Below are 19,282 nucleotides of genomic sequence, written 5' to 3' on the forward strand. Positions count from 1 at the left end.
GTCATTATAGCACATAAAGCTGTCAGTAGCAAAGAGGAAAACTCCACATTTCATTACTTATAGTAAAAAAAGTGAAGGAAATCTGATAAGATTATCTATTCAAGAACATGCAACCATACTTGAAAAGACTTTATATATATTTATTTTAAAGTGTTCATTTAGCACAAATGGTTTTGAAAATGTATAAAAATAATTTATGTATTAATCCATCTTTAATATGTACATGGTCCCTTAAAAGGATTTTCATTTCATTATCATGAAAAATGTACTTCAACAACCTCCACACTATTATTAAAAGTCAGAAATTTTAAGATTTTCTAATAGAAAAGTTTTAGTACTCACCTGCAGAAAAATAATGAAACTGGGAATGATTTCACTAATATTTTAAAATATAATACGGTCTCAGCTATGCTATGCCACATATCATAAGAAAAATCTTCATCACTAAACCGTAATAATCCCAAGTGGTGGCATTTTCATTTAAGAACAAAGCACAAAATTATTTTATAAAAGAAAATGTCTCATCGTAAAAACTTATAAAGCTGAATGCTTTAAACAAAAGTAGCTGCGGTTTGATTTCACAATATCAAGTTTCCATAAGCACTTTGTAAACATACACCCATTGTAGGCTATCAACTTAAAGCCAATTATCACTAAAAGAAGACAGAGTAAAAAAAAATAGTTCAGTGCAAAAGTACATATCAACTGAAGTTATCAACTGACTTAAGACAATTTTAATACAAAAATCACAACTTAAATCCCATAATATAAAGTAATCCTATAAAGACTTTAAAAGAAAAAGCTCTACAACAGTTATTAAGTTTTCCTTTTGTTACTATTCTCTAGTAAAAGCTTTCTTTTGATTAGCTTTCACAGTGTCATCAGGAGATGCTGATTTGAAGTCAAATGGTGTTATTGCTATAAGAGGACTTATCTCTTTGTCCTTTACGTCTTGAACTTGTCTACTATACAGAAAAGTCTTATAGAGGTTAAGGGTGCGTCGCTTGCAGCTTTTCAATGGGTAACGAAGACACAGTGTTGCAGCAAAAGCTGAAGGTCTGGCAGCAAGGGCCTTGGTCCAAGAGACAGAAAAAGGTGGTTTCCTAGTCAGAGAGCCTTTAGTGTTTTTCTTATTATCATCAGAAGAATTGGAACTTTTCCCTAATTTTGAACTTAGAACTTTAGTTCCTGCTATTGGAGCAACTGATTGGTCTACTACACGTTTTGGAACAAAATCTGGGGCTTTTATGAGGACACTAAGATCGATATTAGAATCTATTCCAGGTGACCTCATTTCACATAAACTGAGCATACAGGAATCTTTCTTAATCTGAGAGCTATCTATATCAATTGTTTCTGCAATCAAATCAGAAAGTGACAAATTCTCAACGTCTCTTGTTGGAGAAGCTTTACAAAACGCCAAAGATGACAGAGATCCTGTTAATTCTGATATTCCAGTTGAAGACTGATACTGATTTGCTAGTTGTGACAAGGGAAAGGATCCCAAACTTAGATCTGTGAAACTGGCAGATGGTTGGTTACAAAGATCAGATAAAGTAAAGCATTGGCTCGGATTGTTCTCTTTGTGCTCCTGAAACAGTTCAGCTAAGGATGGACTTTCACATTGGAAAAACTGCAAGTTGTCATTTTTTAATATGCAATTCTTGGTGCTTTGTTCAACTGAAGAAACACTTCCAACTTCAGTCATTTTACTAGCATTTAAATTACCAACAGCCATATTTTCCAATGAGCTAGTTAAGAGCAAAGGATTATTTAAACTTCCTAAACTGTTTTGTACTGGAATGTTTTGCAAATCAGGTACTGAATTATTGTGAATAAATAAAGAGTTATTAGGTGCTGTGCTCTTTATCATCAAGGATTTTAAATCTGGTATTCCTTTGAACGCAGAATCATCTTTGGAAATACATTCAGATGCATGAGGTCTTAACAAATCAGCATCTAGACGCTTTGAAAGTAGACTCTCCAGACTATCTGTGGATGATAATCTGACTGATGGCTGACTTTTACAAGAATCTCTTGGCATATCATCAATTAGGTCAGCTAGCGACAGCTCTTTTGTTAACTTACATGATTCTAGTTTCTTTTCACTTTTAGGTCTGTCAAGTTTCTTTTTTTTACGGAGTAAATAGTGACTTGGTACAACCGAAGAATTATGATATAATCCATATTTCGCTACTGGGCCAGAAAAATCAAAGGGTTTGCTACTGCAATCCAAATGGTTTGCAGATTGAGGACAAGAGCTTTGAACATTATCAGCTGAAACTTCAGAGGAAGATAATAAGACTCCTTACCTTACAAGAGCCATTAATTTTCAGATGAATAGGTTCACATATGCAGAAGACAGTCACAGCAACCAAAAGGAAACATGAAATGAGGCATTTAATTACTAAATGTTTCTTTTGATTATGGCATGAATAAAGTGACACTTGATCATTATTTAATAAAAAGCGAACATTCTTAAAAAAAAAAGGATTTTACCTTCCTTTAACCATCTTAAGTGACCTTCATACTTTGTTCACTGATATATACAAAGGTAATTACCAAGTTAGTCAATGTTCTAATTTTCACAAGTTTTATAAATGTGAGGTTTTAAGATACTTAAACTATAGTCAGGATTGTCTCAAATTCAAAACGTTTAAAAAACCAATGGAAAGAACTAGGTTCATCTTCTGTATTTTTAATGTATTAAAAACATGCAAACAAATAATACCCTATAGTTTCTACTGTGATCTGGGATAAACTATTAATATAGATGACACATTACAGACTCATTCTCATATTACTGGTCAGTTAAAAGTGCATCCCATCCCCCACCAAAATAAAAAAATCTTAATTTACATAAAAATGACCCTTATTTCATAGTAACAGACTGTATACAATTTCGCTATGGCAAAAATCTAGTCTTTAGGTTATGAGAAATATCAACCCAGTTAACAAATCACCATGCTCCTACTGACAGGCATCATACCAATTAATATAATTGGTTCCCTTCTCTTGTGGACTAAGTTCTAAATTTAACCCCAAATACTAAAATTTAAAATTAAAGATCTGGCTATAAAATGAAAGAGTAGTAGAATTATAATACTTAGGATATTTAAATAAAACTAGATTATATTCATAAAATGTTATAACCATAAAGGGATTTTTTTGACATTGTCTGGCTATTAATTTCTATCTCCTGACCCATTAAAGTTAAAAAAAAACCCAATAATTAAAAGCAAAAAGTGTTCTGTCTTGCTGTTATCTAATTTTATTTCCCTTATATTCTGTTAGTTACAAGAACAAGCAAGGAAATTAAAAAACAGGCTTTAACAGAGTGAAGGGAACGCAGCCATTGAGCTTAAAAATTCACAAACTGGAAAATCAATTGATAAGAATTATTATAACATGCAAAATTTTCTGCCCATTTTTCTTAACAGCTCAATCAAATCAAAGCCTCTTTCAAAGCATTAACTGTAAAACTAAAAGAGAACAAGTAAAAGCATACCTTTTGCTATCTTTCCTGTAGATATTGCTCCCTCACTCTTGACCTTCAAATTCTGCATTTTATCTTGCTCCAGAACCACTGACAAAGCCTTCTGCACATCAAACTTGTTCTTCAGAACTGCTTCAATCAGTATGTCATCTGGCACAGCATCTCCAAGTACCTCTCTCATGTGATCAAGGCATGAAAAAAGACGAGCTAGAACAGACAACAATAATTAAAATCTATACTACGTGGTGTCATGAAAGAACCCTCAATCTTCAAAACTGAAAAAAGGATTTGAAACTATAGTAGGATGTTCAACTCATTTTCCCTTGGCAAAAATTACAGTGATTATATTTTTATCCACAATATACCTAGCTTCCCTTATCAGAGGAACAATTTCAATAATTAAGAAATCACTACAATAAATGTCTCCAAAGTAATACTGACTAATCCTTGAAAAAAGCGTAAATTGTATACACTAAAATCTATTTCAGTCAATGAGGATGATGAGGTCTATACTGATGAGTTTTTACGTGTGTAGAAAGGGAGGGTTAATTATGAAAATATTTCTAACGAGTTAGTGAACCCAGTTAATCACTAAGTACATTTCTTAAATTTCTTGCATTACTACCTTAACTATTATTAAGTACGTTCTATTTTAGGCTAACTTCAGTTTCTACTCAGCCGACTAAAATCATCCTTAACAATGCTTTAAAAATGGGCAAGATAACTTGGCATAAAAATGCCATAAATATTAGGAAATCCAATAGGTTAAGGAAAGGATGGACATTTCTTTTCTTTTTTTTTTGGCCACATCGCACAGCATGTGGGATCTTAGTTCCCCAACCAGGGATCAAACCCGCACCCCCTACAGTGGAAGCATGGATTTCCAGCCACTGGACTGCCAGGGAAGTCCCTGGACATTCATTTTAAACACAAAAATTTAAATCTGGATGTCTAAAATATTTAAGGATTTTTATTTTCTGATGACTATGTTACTATAAAAAGTAATTACTAATAACATTCAATAATGACGTAAATTCCACGACAGCAAAGGCTTTATATCCCTAGATCCTAAAATAGTACCTGGTACCTAGGGGCCACCAAATAAAAATGCATGAATATATTAATTTATATTTGTATAGCAGTTGACAATTTTCAAAATATTAATACATATATATGCACTATACATATACACATATGTATATATATCCTTTGTAATCCTCACGGTAACTCTATGACTTAGATATATCAAATTCTAAGTCATAAAGAGGACTGAAAATCATGGCACTACTAAGTTTAGCAGTAATCAAAATATAACTCAAGTTTTCAGACTCCCTAATCCAATGAAACCAGTTCACAGAATGCACTGTACATTACATTTTTACATGCTTACATACTGAACAAGGAATCTACTCGCAATATACTTTCTTTTTAAAAAAAGAAGTATTTAATACTTTTTCCATTGCTCCCTTTTTTAATTATTAAAAATAAATTCTCAAATATTTGGGTAATTCTGCTTTGCTTGAGTCCAAAATTAATTATAGGCTAATAAGCTAAACTTGAAAAATTATACCTATTTCATAAATACATGAATTACTAAAACTGGAATACTTAGTATACTTAGTATATAGTATATTATTAGTATACTAATAGTATACTATAGTATAGTATATAGTATATATATATATACTATATAGTATATACTATTAGTATAGTAATACTACTATTATTATTATTATACTATTATAATATTATACTATTATACTATTATTATACTACTAATACTACTATTATACTACTATATTAATATAGTAATACTACTTAGTATAGTAATACTAAGAATACTTAGTATATAGCTAGCATCAGGGCCTCTTCTAATTAATTATAGTAACTGTTGTCTACACATACACAAAGAGTAGACATACAGAGTCAGGCTGTCTTGGTTCATATCCTAATGCCACTTACTAGCTGGTGCAACTTCAGCCAAGTAACTTTGCGTCTCATTTTTTTCCCCTGTAAAATGAAGACAATACCTGGCCTACCTCATAAGGTTGTTATGAAGACTAAATATGCAATTACCTGAACAGCACTTAGAACAATACCCAGAAAGCAGTTAGTAGAGGTGAGCTACAATCATTATTGTTATCATGCAGTTACTCACATATGTCAGGTGGGAATGATTAAGTTTCATTCTCAAACATAACTCTGAATTTCATACCTCCTTAATCATTCTGAGGCACAGCAGAGATTCTACTTTATTCCTACCCTCTCCCCCGACAATGACAACTATAACACAGTCTTTAAAAATATAATAGAAACTATCAAGGAATTTATACAGCAGCTCCTCTACAAACTTTTATCCAGACTGACAAATGTATTTGCCGAGTTGATGAATTTTTTTATTCTCTGTTGTTTCCCTTTCCGCTTTCTAATTTTGTATATTTGTGCTTCCTCCATTTTTCTTGATTTGGCTAGCAGCTGACATATATTTTACCAATTTATTCAAAGATCAGCTCTCAGATTCATATACTCCCCCCTTCCTGTTTTTAAATTGTTATAAATTTTCAATTTAAAAACATTTCTAGAACAAAGCCACACTCCACAGAAAGAGCAAATCAGCTCAGCCCTACTCATTACCAACGGATGGCATTACTGTTATACTTGGTGATTTTAGGTCTACTACATTGTTCATCAATCTATAGCTTGAGTAGTATGTTTGAAACAATGTCATATTTGAAATTTATTTATAAAAGGCAAAAACCAAAATATAATATATCTTTGTTAAAATGTTTAAGAGAACTAAAAAGAAGCAAACTCAGAACCAATGCCATTACCATTTATGAGTTCTACCTTGAAACTTAATTTACATGACTGTGACCAATCAGGACACTGTATAGTATTACTTCAGACTTAATTTTTTTTTTTAATAAAAACCAGACTTTTGGAACCTAACATTTTGCAAGGAAATGAGCTTCTGTAATCTAACCATAAGCTCTACATAGAGCTTATGAAACAATAAATATTGCTAAAAGAAAACAAATCATTGAAGTTTCTCTCCTAAGGAGATTTCAATAAAAAATTCCAGTCATTAAATAACAGCCACACAATTTGTCAACCATACTGTTAACCATCTAGTCCTCACAAAATATAATAAAATGTACATTTTCCTTGAAGATATAAGATATAATGGTAGTTCATACCATTACTACCCACGATCATTATTATGAAAAATAAAATTGATAATTTCCGGTAAACTGATTATTAATCATTTTCAGATAAGAAACATAGATAGACTACTTTTTACTATACCTTGATCAATTCCGCTTAGCTGATGGTTCAAAAGAGAATTGGAGGATTCTTTCAAATCTTCATAATCATATTCTTCTACAGGTTCAACAACTGAAGGTCTGTCACGTCGTGAGTAAATAAACTGAGCAGCTAGAATATACAATGATTAAAGAATGTTGTACTATAGCCATTTCCCATTAACTTTTTTCTTTAACAACAGTTAAAATAAAAATCAAAGATTCTGACCTACCACCTACAGCCATTTGCCCACATTTATAATAATGGATGAAAACAAAGACAAAACATATCACACCCAAATTCTGCTCAAATGTCCTTACTAACCTAACCATTCACTAGCCTCTTATAATTGTCTCCCTTCTTTCCTTCTATCTCATAAACACTGAGCTTACTTTCTCCACAGTTTTCAAAAATTATCTTTCCTAATCCTTGCCTGCTATTCCATCTTCTCTGAAATTGTTTCTTTGATACAAATACTTTAAACCTCATATCAAATTTGTTCATTTGCATAATTAAAAAATACCAAAAACAGACTAGATTTTCACTTTCCAAGAACTACTAATTTTGCCTGAACCCAAGAGTTGACCAAAATCATAGGCCTTAACTATTTTTTTTTTAAGATTTTTTTTTGATGTGGACCATTTTTAAAGCCTTTAGTGAATCTGTTACAACATTGCTTCTGTTTTATGTTTTGGTTTTTTGGCCACAGGGCATGTGGGATCTTAGCTCCCCAACCAGGAATCGAACCCACTGCATTGGAAGGCGAAGTCTTAACCACTGGACCGCCCAGGAAGTCCCCATAGGCCTTAACTTTTAAACAGTTTATACTTCAATCATACACTGAGACTGTATATTAATGTCATATACCTAACTTTGACTTTCAGACAGAAGTCTGTGCTACTCTGCAGTATTGGCAGTGTCATTACTCAATATATAACTGGGCATTATATTTTTCATTAATAGGTAGAAAGACAAAATATCAAAGTGCCAACATATGCTTGAGTATCATACACGAAATACGTGTGAGCAAAGGAGAGAATCATCATGAATGCCCAAAGTGTTCACTCTTCCACGTCAACTGGATGCCCACTGAACTCAAGTCCTGGAGAATGTGTTCAATTGCCAAGGAATAAAATTAAAGAATAAGTTTAAGAAGGATAAAAACATCAATACAGTATTCTAAAGGCAAGGTGTTATCAAGGATTTTATATTATTTAGCTTTCTGGAAGAGCACATAACATGTATGTCTATTGCTCAGAGTTCCCACATTTGACTTTTGTGCATGTTTTCAGGAAGGCACTATTCATGAAAGGGAATCTCTAACTGCATTCAAAATGTAAAGATAACACATATATAGACAATAGAAAATACTATGACTTAAGGGTAACACCTATACTCAGACGGTCATGGCATAAGTGCTACTTATTTATAGTATAAATCAATGATGGCCTTACAGATTAGCAGGAAAGGCAAAAAAAGAAAAGGTAATGACATATTTTATAAAGCCAAATGAGTAGTACAGACGACAAGTGCTACAGAAGCATAGAAGATTAAGTAATCACTGAAGACTAGAGCAGTTATAATAAAGAAGGCAAGAACATCAGAAAAACTGAAGAAGAGGTGGAAGACATCCTGAACAAGGAGAACAGAATAAGACAAATAAAGAGCAGTTGAGAGAATTTAATCTGTTCTGCTATAATGCATGTTTCCTTAACATAAACTAGTTTATATCAAATGGTCAACAGGGGAATGATGACTAACATTCAAGTTGCTTTGGTTTATGAGATTTTCCCCCCAACACTTTGTAATGCAAATACAAAGTTCAGTAACACCAACCATAGAACATTATACTGTAATTGGAATTGTACTTTAATGCCAGATAGCCCCACATTCTTCCTTTTGGCTCCATTTGGCCATGTGTCCTGTTTTGTGCATGCTTACCGCTTGGTTCTCTAAGACCTGTGAGTATTTTGCCTTTGCAACATTACTCATTAGTTTCAACTCTTCCTTACACCTCTATCAAGCTTCTACCTTTTTGTTAAATGTAAAGTCCCATATATATTGGAATATATCTTTATTAGGAAGTTAATGTAACTTTCCAAATGTGCAAGCATTTTTATTAGATGATTACTGGTTTATTAGTATTGATACTTTACGGGCTGAGTGGTCTGTTATGATCCTATTTTTTCCCAGAGGTTTTGCTATTTTTTAGTATACAATTTTAAAGACCACAAGGTTTTTCAAAAATGTACATATTATGCTATATACATATCACTATTTTCCCTCCCTCTTGTGCAAGTAAAATACAATACTGCCATTATAAAGTCAACATGGTTAAACAGCAGGAAAAATATCCTGTTTCACAGATTTTCTAAGATGACCACTTTTTTCATATGTTAAAAATCTCAGAATGAGGGATGTCTTACAATCAAATGGCATCTTAGTATTATATAATACTTAGACTGACAGCTGATTATTTTTTAAGTGGTACGTAAAATAACAATATGTCTTACAATCCATGGCATTTTAGATACAATAAAATGTGGTAGCATTAAAAAATGTAAACCAGGCCATTTTGTGCCTGATGATTTTCAAACTACTTTCCTGGCTGTAATTAACTATTCAGTTTAGCCTAAAAGTAACAAATATACTTTCCCCAACTTTCTCTCATAGCTCTGAACTGTGAGGAAAAACCTAAGACAAATCAAAAATTAAGTGAGTGGGCTTCCCTGGTGGCGCAGTGGTTGAGAGTCCACCTGCCGATGCAGGGGACACGGGTTCGTGCCCCGGTCTGGGAAGATCCCACATGCCGCGGAGCGGCTGGGCTCGTGAGCCATGGCCACTGAACCTGCGCGTCCGGAGCCTGTGCTCTGCAACAGGAGAGGCCACAACAGTGAGAGGCCCGCGTACCGCAAAAAAAAAAAAAAAAAAATTAAGTGAGAGAAGAAATCAGTCAGATACGTCCGTGAACAATTTTCACTTAGGAAATACTGACAGGGAAAAAGGAAGTTATCAAAATCCAGAATTCTACTCTACCCCCAAGAAGCTATTCTTCCTGGAGGCTTCCTACCCCCTCCCACATACAAATCCAACTCAGAAACTGTGGCCATTGTTTTAGAAGTAAATGATGGTTGGATTTGCCCAGGAGTGCAGAGGGATGGTGGGTAGGAAAATTCCCCAGGGAAAATAGTTGCTGGGGGAAAAAAGAAGTATCCAGATCTCTGAAGTTGAAATGAGAGCCAAAAGGCAACAAATATGATAAAAAAGAGTGAGAGAAAAGCAATGGAGAAAAAAGGATAAATATAAAGTGCTCTTCTTTTCTAAAAATTTAATCACAAACTTTGACAGAAATGCTTTCTGAAAAATTGGACACCCATAGTGACTTTTACAATTTAAAGCATTTTGCTAAACATAAAAATTCAGAGAATTCAAAACCTGACTCTGCAATTGCCTAATATTGCTTCCTAAACATCTTAAAATAAAAATCATGTGAGGCACTCATTAAAGATACAGCTTTCTAGGCTTCTTCCCCTGGAGGTCCTGGTTAAGTGGTGTTGGAATGGGGCAGGGAATCTCTATTTTTACAATTACTCCCAGCTGACTGGTATCATCAGGGAAGGTAGGAAAGAGCCTACAAGTCTCCCCTTTCATCTGTCCCAGATGTAGTCCACTTTGTATACTGTCATCAGTTACTTTCCTAAAACATGACCCCCTTAACTAAAAAACCTTCAATAAGCTAAAACTACACACCTAAAATTAAAAACCATCTTCCACAATTTGGCTATTTCCTTTCTGAGCCCTCTTTGTGCTGCAACTGCATTAATCATGTGAGTCTTCCCAAACATGCCTCACTTAGAGGCCACTGCTCAAGCACTGTTGTTTCCTCTCTAGAATGCCATTCTCACTCCCAAATTTACCAGTCCCAATCCCACCTCCTTCCAGAAGCCTTTCCAGACTCCTTCAGGCAGGACTACTTCTTTACCCACCATACTGTCATTTGAAGGGAACTTTTAACAAGCTTCCTTACATGTTAATTGATGCTCAATAAATTAACATGGAATGGACTGAATAAGGTTAACTACTGTTAAATTAATCATACAAGGTGGCCATGAGACTGAAGTGGCTCTAACGCCTTGGTTGCAAAGGGAAAACCAATCCAGAGTCAATCCTGCAAAGGCCTCAGGACTAAGAACAACCAATCACAGAAAGCCAACTACTCTCCCCCAAATAATGTAATGGGTTAAGCTGCAGCCAACCAAATAATTTCCTTGCTTTGCTTCATGTCTTCTCTATAAAAACCTTGCCCCAGCTCCTGTTGGTGGAGTGCTCCTAACCACTTCCAGTTTGGAGCTACCTGATTCAAACTGATATCTGCTCAAATAAACTCTTAAAAATGTTAATATGCTTCAGTTTATCTTTTACCACTTCTAATTATATTAGTTGAAACAAGATTTGTAACTGTTCAAAGTTTTATTTATAGGCTCTTTTTGCTATCACCAGCTCCCTAATGTATGTTCAATATTCAGCATCAAAGTCAATCTTTCTAAAGAAAAAAAAAAAGCAACAACATTTAGAAATCACCTTTCCATCAAGAAAACTGTGCTTAGCAGAGTTAAAAAAATACATAATAAAATTCAGAGAAACTCCTATTAATTGATAAAGTCATTCAATTACCAGAATTCATTAGACCATGAATTCAATCATCTCTTCGATGACATTAGCTGCTTCTTTAAGAACAGAAAGTATCCTTCTAAAACTATTCATTTTTAATTGAAAATTGCTTGGAAAAATATACCACTAAAGAGGAAAAGTGTCTGATCCGATATTACTACTACTTTATACATGTTCTGGAAAATTTAAAAATCCAAAACTACATGCTTTTGTTAAAAATACCAGTTTGTCACAGAAGAAAGTCAAAACCATTTAACTATCTCATGCTTTGATAAAGTCGGTTGACTTCCTGGAGTATATACAAAAGTAACTCTCAAAGAGTCAGTCTGTCCTGAATATGAACCACAGACAAGACACATATCAAGGGCTGTGAGAGACAAGGGATAAACTATGACCTCAAGAAAGGTAGGCCATAAAAGCAAATCTCAGAAAAACACCTTCAGAATGCCTGACCTTGTGTAGTGTTAGCTCATTACTCAAGGTTAAGCATGATTTATTTAGACAAGCCTAGATAAATGAATGCATTAATCTGCAATATTAAGATGTCTTTCAGTAGTCCCTCTCCCTATGAAGGTTTCCTTGTGCAAGCCATAGTCAACCAACTTCCAAGTAGACCTTAGCTCCTGCAATTATCTCTTGAATCTATCTGCAAATCCCCTGCTGTCACCCCTGTCCTAAACAAATGGTTCTCAAAGCAGTAGCTGTGTCCCACCCTCAAGAGTTTCTGACTACGGGGTGGGGCCCAGAATTACTTTTTGAACAAATCCTCAAGTAATGCAAATGATACATGGACCACATTCTGAGAACACAGTCCTGAAATATCCTCATCTCCTCTAGATTAGTATAATAGTCTCCTAACTACTCTATCTACAACCACTTATGTACCACCTTCAATCCAGTCTCTATTATATGAGATTTTTTTTAAAAACTCAAATCTAATTATCACACCCACATCACCTTCTCAGTTTCATGAACATGCCATGACCTTTACTTCACTTGTAACACTAGTTAGTGCTACCAGACATTACTTTGTCACCTTGTCAACTGATGATAATGAACTGTAGGCACCCCAAAAGGTTAACCCATAGTTTTTTTAACACACTGCAAATGACAAGTGCCTGGGAGGTTCCTTGGAAAAACTGAAATTTCTTTTATCCCTAATCCCTACAAAATATGGTCTTTTTGAATCACTGAATAAGAAGCTTTAAAGGAATGCTGATTAAGCCGCCTCTCAGCTTCTAACCCAGTCTCTTTACTCTGCTCTGTGACGCTGGGGTTGAAGTCTGCAAAGCACATTTCTTCTATGACAGCTGGCTCCCTTTTAGGATGAGCCAACGGGCAGATGCTAAAGGGAGACTGGAAGGCTGGAAGAGGAACACACATGCTCCTTTCCTTTTTGTTTCTTATCTGGTCACCATCACCCCAGCAACACTTCATCTTGCAGAAATCATTTGTTCCAGTAACTGCAATTTATATCAGTTTGCAGTTTTTCCAAAACTCCCAGAACCAGCTTCAACGATGATCATACAGCCCGCTAGAATTCCCTCTTCAAAAGGCTGAAGCCCAGCTTCACAGTGTCCCTTCAGAGACACCAGCCACAGAGCATCCCCTCCCCAGGTCTCAGTCCCAGCTCTACAGTCCCTCCTCTGAACTTCAATGGCAAAGCAACAAAGCAGAACCCTCTTGTTACACATCTAGGTCCCAGCTCAAAGGAGCCCCCCACCAGATTCTAAAGGTTGGCTTCAACCTTGTCCATTGGTTCCCCTAGGAACTAGAGATGATAAATGCTTCCTAAAGTTACTACCTCCTTGATATTTTGGTTTGCATTTTTTGTCTCTAATACCTAGTTAACAACTTTTTACATTAGAATCTCTGGCAAAACAACTGGTGTAATTTCTATCTTCTAATAAAATCGTGACTGATAACAGTGTAACACTAAAGGAAGAGAAGAAAGGCTCTGATTAGTTAGGCTAAATGATTAAAGTACACATAAAGAGCTAGATGCATTACAGAGTAATAAGTTAACAGGAAAAAAGATGACAGGAAGAGTAGAGGTGCTATGACAACTTCTAGAGCACCTATGCCTTTATAAAGAAAAAGAAATTCTAAAAAGTCAGAAGGGACATAGTTGGTCTTCAGAGACTAAGAGGAGGCATAAAGCAGGTTCACAAAACAGCTCAGGAGACGATAAGTTATTAAAGACAAGGCACACTGATAGAAATTTTAATTACTATATTAAACCTTCCAACTTGTGGAAAGTGAGTTTTATGAATTATATTTATGCTGTACATAGCTATATGTAACTGTACCCACTTTTATGGCATAGTAAAATTTATCAAGGCATTTTAACCAACTGTTTATGGAGTAGGCTAAAATTTGAAGACAAACGCATTTTTAGGGAAATTAGTGAGAAAAGGTCTGGATCAAAGACACTGTCTCTCATGTACCACAATGTTCACTGCAGCACTATTTACAATCGCCAGGACATGGAAGCAACCTAACTGTCCATCAACAGATGAATGGATAAAGAAGATGTGGCACATATATACAATGGAATATTACTCAGCCATAAAAAGAAATGAAATTGAGTTATTTGTAGTGAGGTGGATGGACCCAGAGTCTGTCATACAGAGTGAAGTAAGTCAGAAAGAGAAAAACACATACTGTATGCTAACACATATATATGGCATCTAAAAAAAAAAGGTTCTGAAGAACCTAGGGGCAGGACAGGAATAAAGATGCAGACGTAGAGAATGGACTTGAGGACACAGTGAGGGAGAAGGGTAAGCTGGGACAAAGTCAGAGAGTGGTGTGGACATATATACACTACCAAACGTAAGATAGATAGCTAGTGGGAAGCAGCCACATAGCAGCTGGGTGCTTTGTGACCACCTAGAGGGGTGGGACAGGGAGGGTGGGAGGGAGACACAAAAGAGGGAGGAAATATGGGGATATATGTATATGTATAGCTGATTCACTATGTTGTAAAGCAGAAACTAACACAGCACTGTAAAGCAATTATACTCCAATAAAGACATTAAAAAATATATATAAAGACACTGTCTCTGCTGTAAAGAACATAGGAAATGTTTTTGTAATATGGTCGCAAAGAAGAAATTTTTCAGCAAATGAGACAGAAGATGCAGCTCTTATTTGGAATCCTACAGGAATTTGAACTCTAAATCACTTTGCAGTTCCATCAGAAGTTTGAGTTACATGTATTTGGTTTATTTACAGTAGATAAAGTACTGTATGAAGGGAAGTCTATGCATAACACTTCAGTGTTTCTAATATTCAAGATTTTCCTGGGAATATAAAATTAACTGCTGTCTTCCTTCAGAAGTTTTAGATTTGCATTATTGACTAAATTACCATTTTAGTCAATTCAGATTAATTGCATGCTGCAAAGAATATCGGAAAACCATAGTTTTCAGAATTTTCTTCAAACTGTTTAAAGTCAAATGATGGAATCAAAATTTTAAATTCCATTTGTAAGTTAAGAAATTATTTTATATACCTTTAAAGTTCACATACAATTATCTTTCTAAAGGGTACATAATGTAACAGTCTCCTGGAACATGCTTGTCCTAGAATGACAATAACATTTACTTAACATTTTTAAATACCCAAATAATGAAAATCAAATTATTTTTAAAAATTCACCTGTTGATGGTGAAATACAATAATCATCCTCTACAGACTGGCCATAGAGATCATCATCTTCAAAATCTAAAATAAAAATACAAGAGATAAATTCACTTACAAGTTCTTTTTATATTCTTAGTTATTAATGAGGAAACATCTGAATTCTCTCCGAAATAAATTAAATTAAATTAATTAAATTGTTCATCTAAATTAAAGGAACTTAGAATGTCCACTTTTCAAAAAAAATTCTAAAAATTCTACCCAAAGTAGTTATTTACCGACTTTCTATATTTATAAAGACATACATGTTTTTAGATTTTTAAGCTAATTGAGTTTTAAGAAGTTTTTCCAAGTTTTCACTTCGTGTGATCAAAGAATAATCCCATACCCCATGTACTTGAATTGTCCTTCCAGTATTGACAAAAATCTGAAATAAGCCTTCCATCCATTTTTTCACCAGATGCCTGCTCTAAACAAAACATTTATTTTCCATACAACTGACTAGCGCAGGGTATACAATCAGACCATGAAGGCAGTTTTTCTTCATGTAAAGCTAGGTAATGCACAAAACCCAGCTTATCCTAAACTCCCCTCTGCTCTAGCTAATTGGCCTTTTTTCAAACTGACTACAATATGCTCTTTGCCCAGATTTTCCTACCGCTGTTTCCTTCTCCTAGTTAAGGTTCCAGCTCAAATGTCATCTATTTCAGAAGTCTTCCCTGACCACTCCGGGTAAAGCAGCAAGCCCTGCCTGCCACTTTTATTCTCTAGCACACTCCTCTAACTGAATGTCTTCAAAGCACCATACCTGGTTCACTCCATTGACTATAAGCTCCTTCAGGGCAAGACTGTCTAGACAACTACCTGACACATGCTTGGCATAAATTAATACTTGTTTTATTATAAATTAATGAATCAATCTATAAAACCCCACAAAGAACATAAACATGTTTACATAAGTGTATTTATTCATTCAACAAATACTAACACTATGCCAGGGGCTATCAGAGACATTTGGGGTACAAGACTGAGTGGCAGGCACATTCCCAGATCTCTACAAACCTAAAATCTAACAAGGGAAGACAGACGAGAAAACGAGCAATTATAAAACGATATTACGACTGTTTGAGACATAAGAATACAGAATGATCTGGGAACACACATAGGAACAACAAAAACAGAATTGGGAGTGGGGTGGCTAGGGAAAGATTCCCAGGAATATCATATTTTAAACCAATTCTAAAGGATAGTTAGCTAATTTCTGAGGGTATTCATGTAGCAGCAGCAGGAACAGCATGTTCAAAGGCTGAGACCAAATATTTATGGCAAAGAAAAATTACATAAATGCTACTATTGGATGAAAATGTGTAAATTTTTACACATTCAATAAATTATTAGATCACAATCCCGACTTAATAAAAAATATTAGCAAATAAATGAAAAGCCATTCACAAAAAAATATATTTGGATATTAAAGACAAGAATCTTTTTATACTGGGTCAATTTTTCACTACTGAAATGAACCCTAAAAGTGTTAGAGTATCAGAAGATAAAGAGAATTCTTTCCTGGGATTTTTGTCAAGTGGTTCTTCTCCTCAACAATATTTTGGAGTATTTGCTGCACATAAAGCATTGTACTGGCTAATGGAGTAAATATAAAAATAAAGTATGGGCTTTGCCTTCCTGGGACTTTTATTAATTAGTAGGTGAGGCAGTCTTGTAAACTACTACCCATATTACAGAGAAGAACACAATGAGAGTTAAGGAGAGGAGCCAATAGATTTTGGAGCATAAAAATCTCTGTAATGAAAAAAAAAATCTCTGTAGTGAAGTTATATTACTTTTGAGAATTTTTAAATTATTATCTGAGAGAAGGGAAAGCTTAACTGAGAAGAGAAAAAAACTGGACACTTAAAATAAGTAGAACTTTCACAAGCAAGAAAAGGGGATGGACCTCCAATGCTATAGGAACAGCTTGGTTATGATGTCATCAACTGTTCCAAAGAAATCTGAACACCTGATGTGGGGTGGCTAAGGTGAGAAGATACTTAGCACTCACTCCCTCAAGCCAAGCACCTCTCCTTCAGGATACCTTCCTTCACATACGAGTTCTGCTTAAAGTCCTCCGACTCATTCTGAACAGTTGTTCTCATTTAAGTAGCTCCCATAGCACTTCATAATCATCCGTTACTTGTGTATCTCCCTCTTTAAACTCCCTCAAACATCTTGCTGTTGGTCCCCAAAGCTCAAACAGTACTCCAAGCACTCACTGTTGATTGAGGACATGATAAATATCTATTAAAGAAATGCGTAAGTAGTAATTAGACCTATTCGTGTCTTTTACAGCATATTTGCAAAAATATCTCCCAAGCTAAAGTCATTTCTCAGGTAACAGTGGTCCACAGGCAATACTTAACATCCACCGCAATACTGAAAAAGAATTCCATTCTGAAGTGACCACCAGGAACCTAACACGTGCCAGGCTAACTGGATCACTGCCTTCAAATGCAGCAAAGGGTATTAGCTGCCCTCCGCTATGATTAGAGCATACTGATGTTCTAGAATAATCTGCTGGAAATGCTAATAACCACCACCAATATACTAAGCACACTGCATGCCCTGTACTCAACAAAGTGATAGATCTTTATTCATTTGCACTCCTTCATACTTGTTTACAGTTTTAGTTTGTGTGATGCTTGGTGATGCATACAAGTATCCACTGTATAGAAATTAAACTTCTGGACAACATTCATATTTTTTTATTTCACTTTTAAAATCAGTAAGTCCTTTTAGAAGCCCCCTTTCTTCTAATACTACTTTTTTTCCCCAAAAAGTACATTTATATTCAGCATGACCAACCAAGAACTGAGTACACACCTCAAGATCATCTGATCAACTTACTCTTTGGGCCTTTTTAATATGTATTTTTTTCTACCATCTCCTAAGTTTCCAATTTAACTTGAAAAGCATACAAAATAAGTTAGTCAGCTAATTCAAGCCAGGTTCTGCACTAAGTGTGTAGGAACAAACACACAAGATTTACCCTTTAAATCTAACAGTTACAGCAGAACGGCTGAATGTAAGCATTAGGTCAATCCTTGTTTTACAAATAAGAAAGTTTCATGGGCCTGTTTGAAAGGAGGGTCGGGGAGAGAAGCTCGAAGTAGGAAAGTGTGTAGCCGACCTGGGGGGAAACAATGGGAGAGGTAATAATGCTTACGTGGGTAACTATCACCGGATCCCAACCTTTTCAAAAGTCCTTCCCATATGAGGCCCTGCAGCATCTCCCCTACCCTAAATAAAACCAATCCCAGAAGGAAAAAAACACTACTTAAAACAACGCCATTCGGTGGAGCTCAGGCGTCCTGTAATTTTCTCCAAATGAGCCTCCTCTGAACGCCAACCTGGCACCACTGACGAGAAACTAACATATGGAAGTGAGTGCCAACCGGCTGCTATCCCGGCTGGAACGATAAAAATGACGGCCCGGCATAACCCTGCCACCTACCTTCATCGTAGTTATAGCCTCGGACATTCCGATGCCTGGCCATGACGGCGGAGAGGGCGTTCGCCACAGCCGCTTACAAACTACCAGCTCTAATACTGACAAGGCGCCAACTGCGGCCTGCCGATTACCTATACGCCATCTTTGCTTCCGGCAGGCCTCAGCGCTGAGCGCCTGCGCACGCACGACGTCTTATCTGAGTACGGCAACCTCTCAGGGTCATTCGCCTCTCTGAGAACGCATGCGCACTCATGCTCACGGGAGGGGTGCGTTTCGGCGAGGCCGCGCCCATAGATAAATTGACTGACGGGGCTTTCGCCGGAGACGAATTACACCGCTTATAATTTGTTAGTTTGGACTTAATATTTCGAGTCGGGATCCTTGACCTACGCCGGCGTTCCAGATTATTTTCCAAATTTGGTTTCTGATAATCTAGTGAAAAAGCTGACTGTGTGCTCAGTAAGAGCACGAACCTTGTCTTACCCAGCTTTCACCTTTGCGGCCTACTTAGGCGCTAATGGGCATTAACAAACTTGTATACGTTTGGTGTAAGAATTAGTCCAAGTTTTAAAGGCGAAAAAAAGACTCTTCATAAACGGGTATATTTTCATTGAGAACCTGGCTACAATAGGTCACCATGCATTTGTGTATGCAATTCGTGG

At 35.6% G+C, this 19,282-nt stretch overlaps 1 protein-coding gene across 4 annotated transcripts in view; it reads right to left on the minus strand.

Moving 5' to 3' along the window:
• HBS1L (HBS1 like translational GTPase) overlaps positions 1 to 18,803 on the minus strand; it is a 73,594-nt gene extending 54,791 nt beyond the window's left edge. For 2 of the 4 annotated variants that reach the window (XM_060283531.1, XM_030853402.2), the window contains exons 1-4: positions 18,624 to 18,803; positions 15,134 to 15,199; positions 6,803 to 6,931; positions 3,509 to 3,703 (exon numbers count right to left, since the gene is read on the minus strand). In XM_060283531.1, the coding sequence (XP_060139514.1) occupies positions 3,509 to 3,703; positions 6,803 to 6,931; positions 15,134 to 15,199; positions 18,624 to 18,666 (433 nt within the window). In that variant the 5' untranslated portion in view covers positions 18,667 to 18,803. Of the gene's footprint in view, positions 1 to 214; positions 2,308 to 3,508; positions 3,704 to 6,802; positions 6,932 to 15,133; positions 15,200 to 18,623 lie in introns of those variants that run through there. The other 2 variants (XM_030853404.3, XM_060283533.2) reach the window with 2 other exon arrangements.
• Between the last annotated feature and the right edge of the window lie 479 nt (positions 18,804 to 19,282).

This window comes from Globicephala melas, chromosome 14 (genome assembly GCF_963455315.2).
Source record: "Globicephala melas chromosome 14, mGloMel1.2, whole genome shotgun sequence".
Taxonomy (NCBI): Eukaryota; Metazoa; Chordata; class Mammalia; order Artiodactyla; family Delphinidae; genus Globicephala; species Globicephala melas.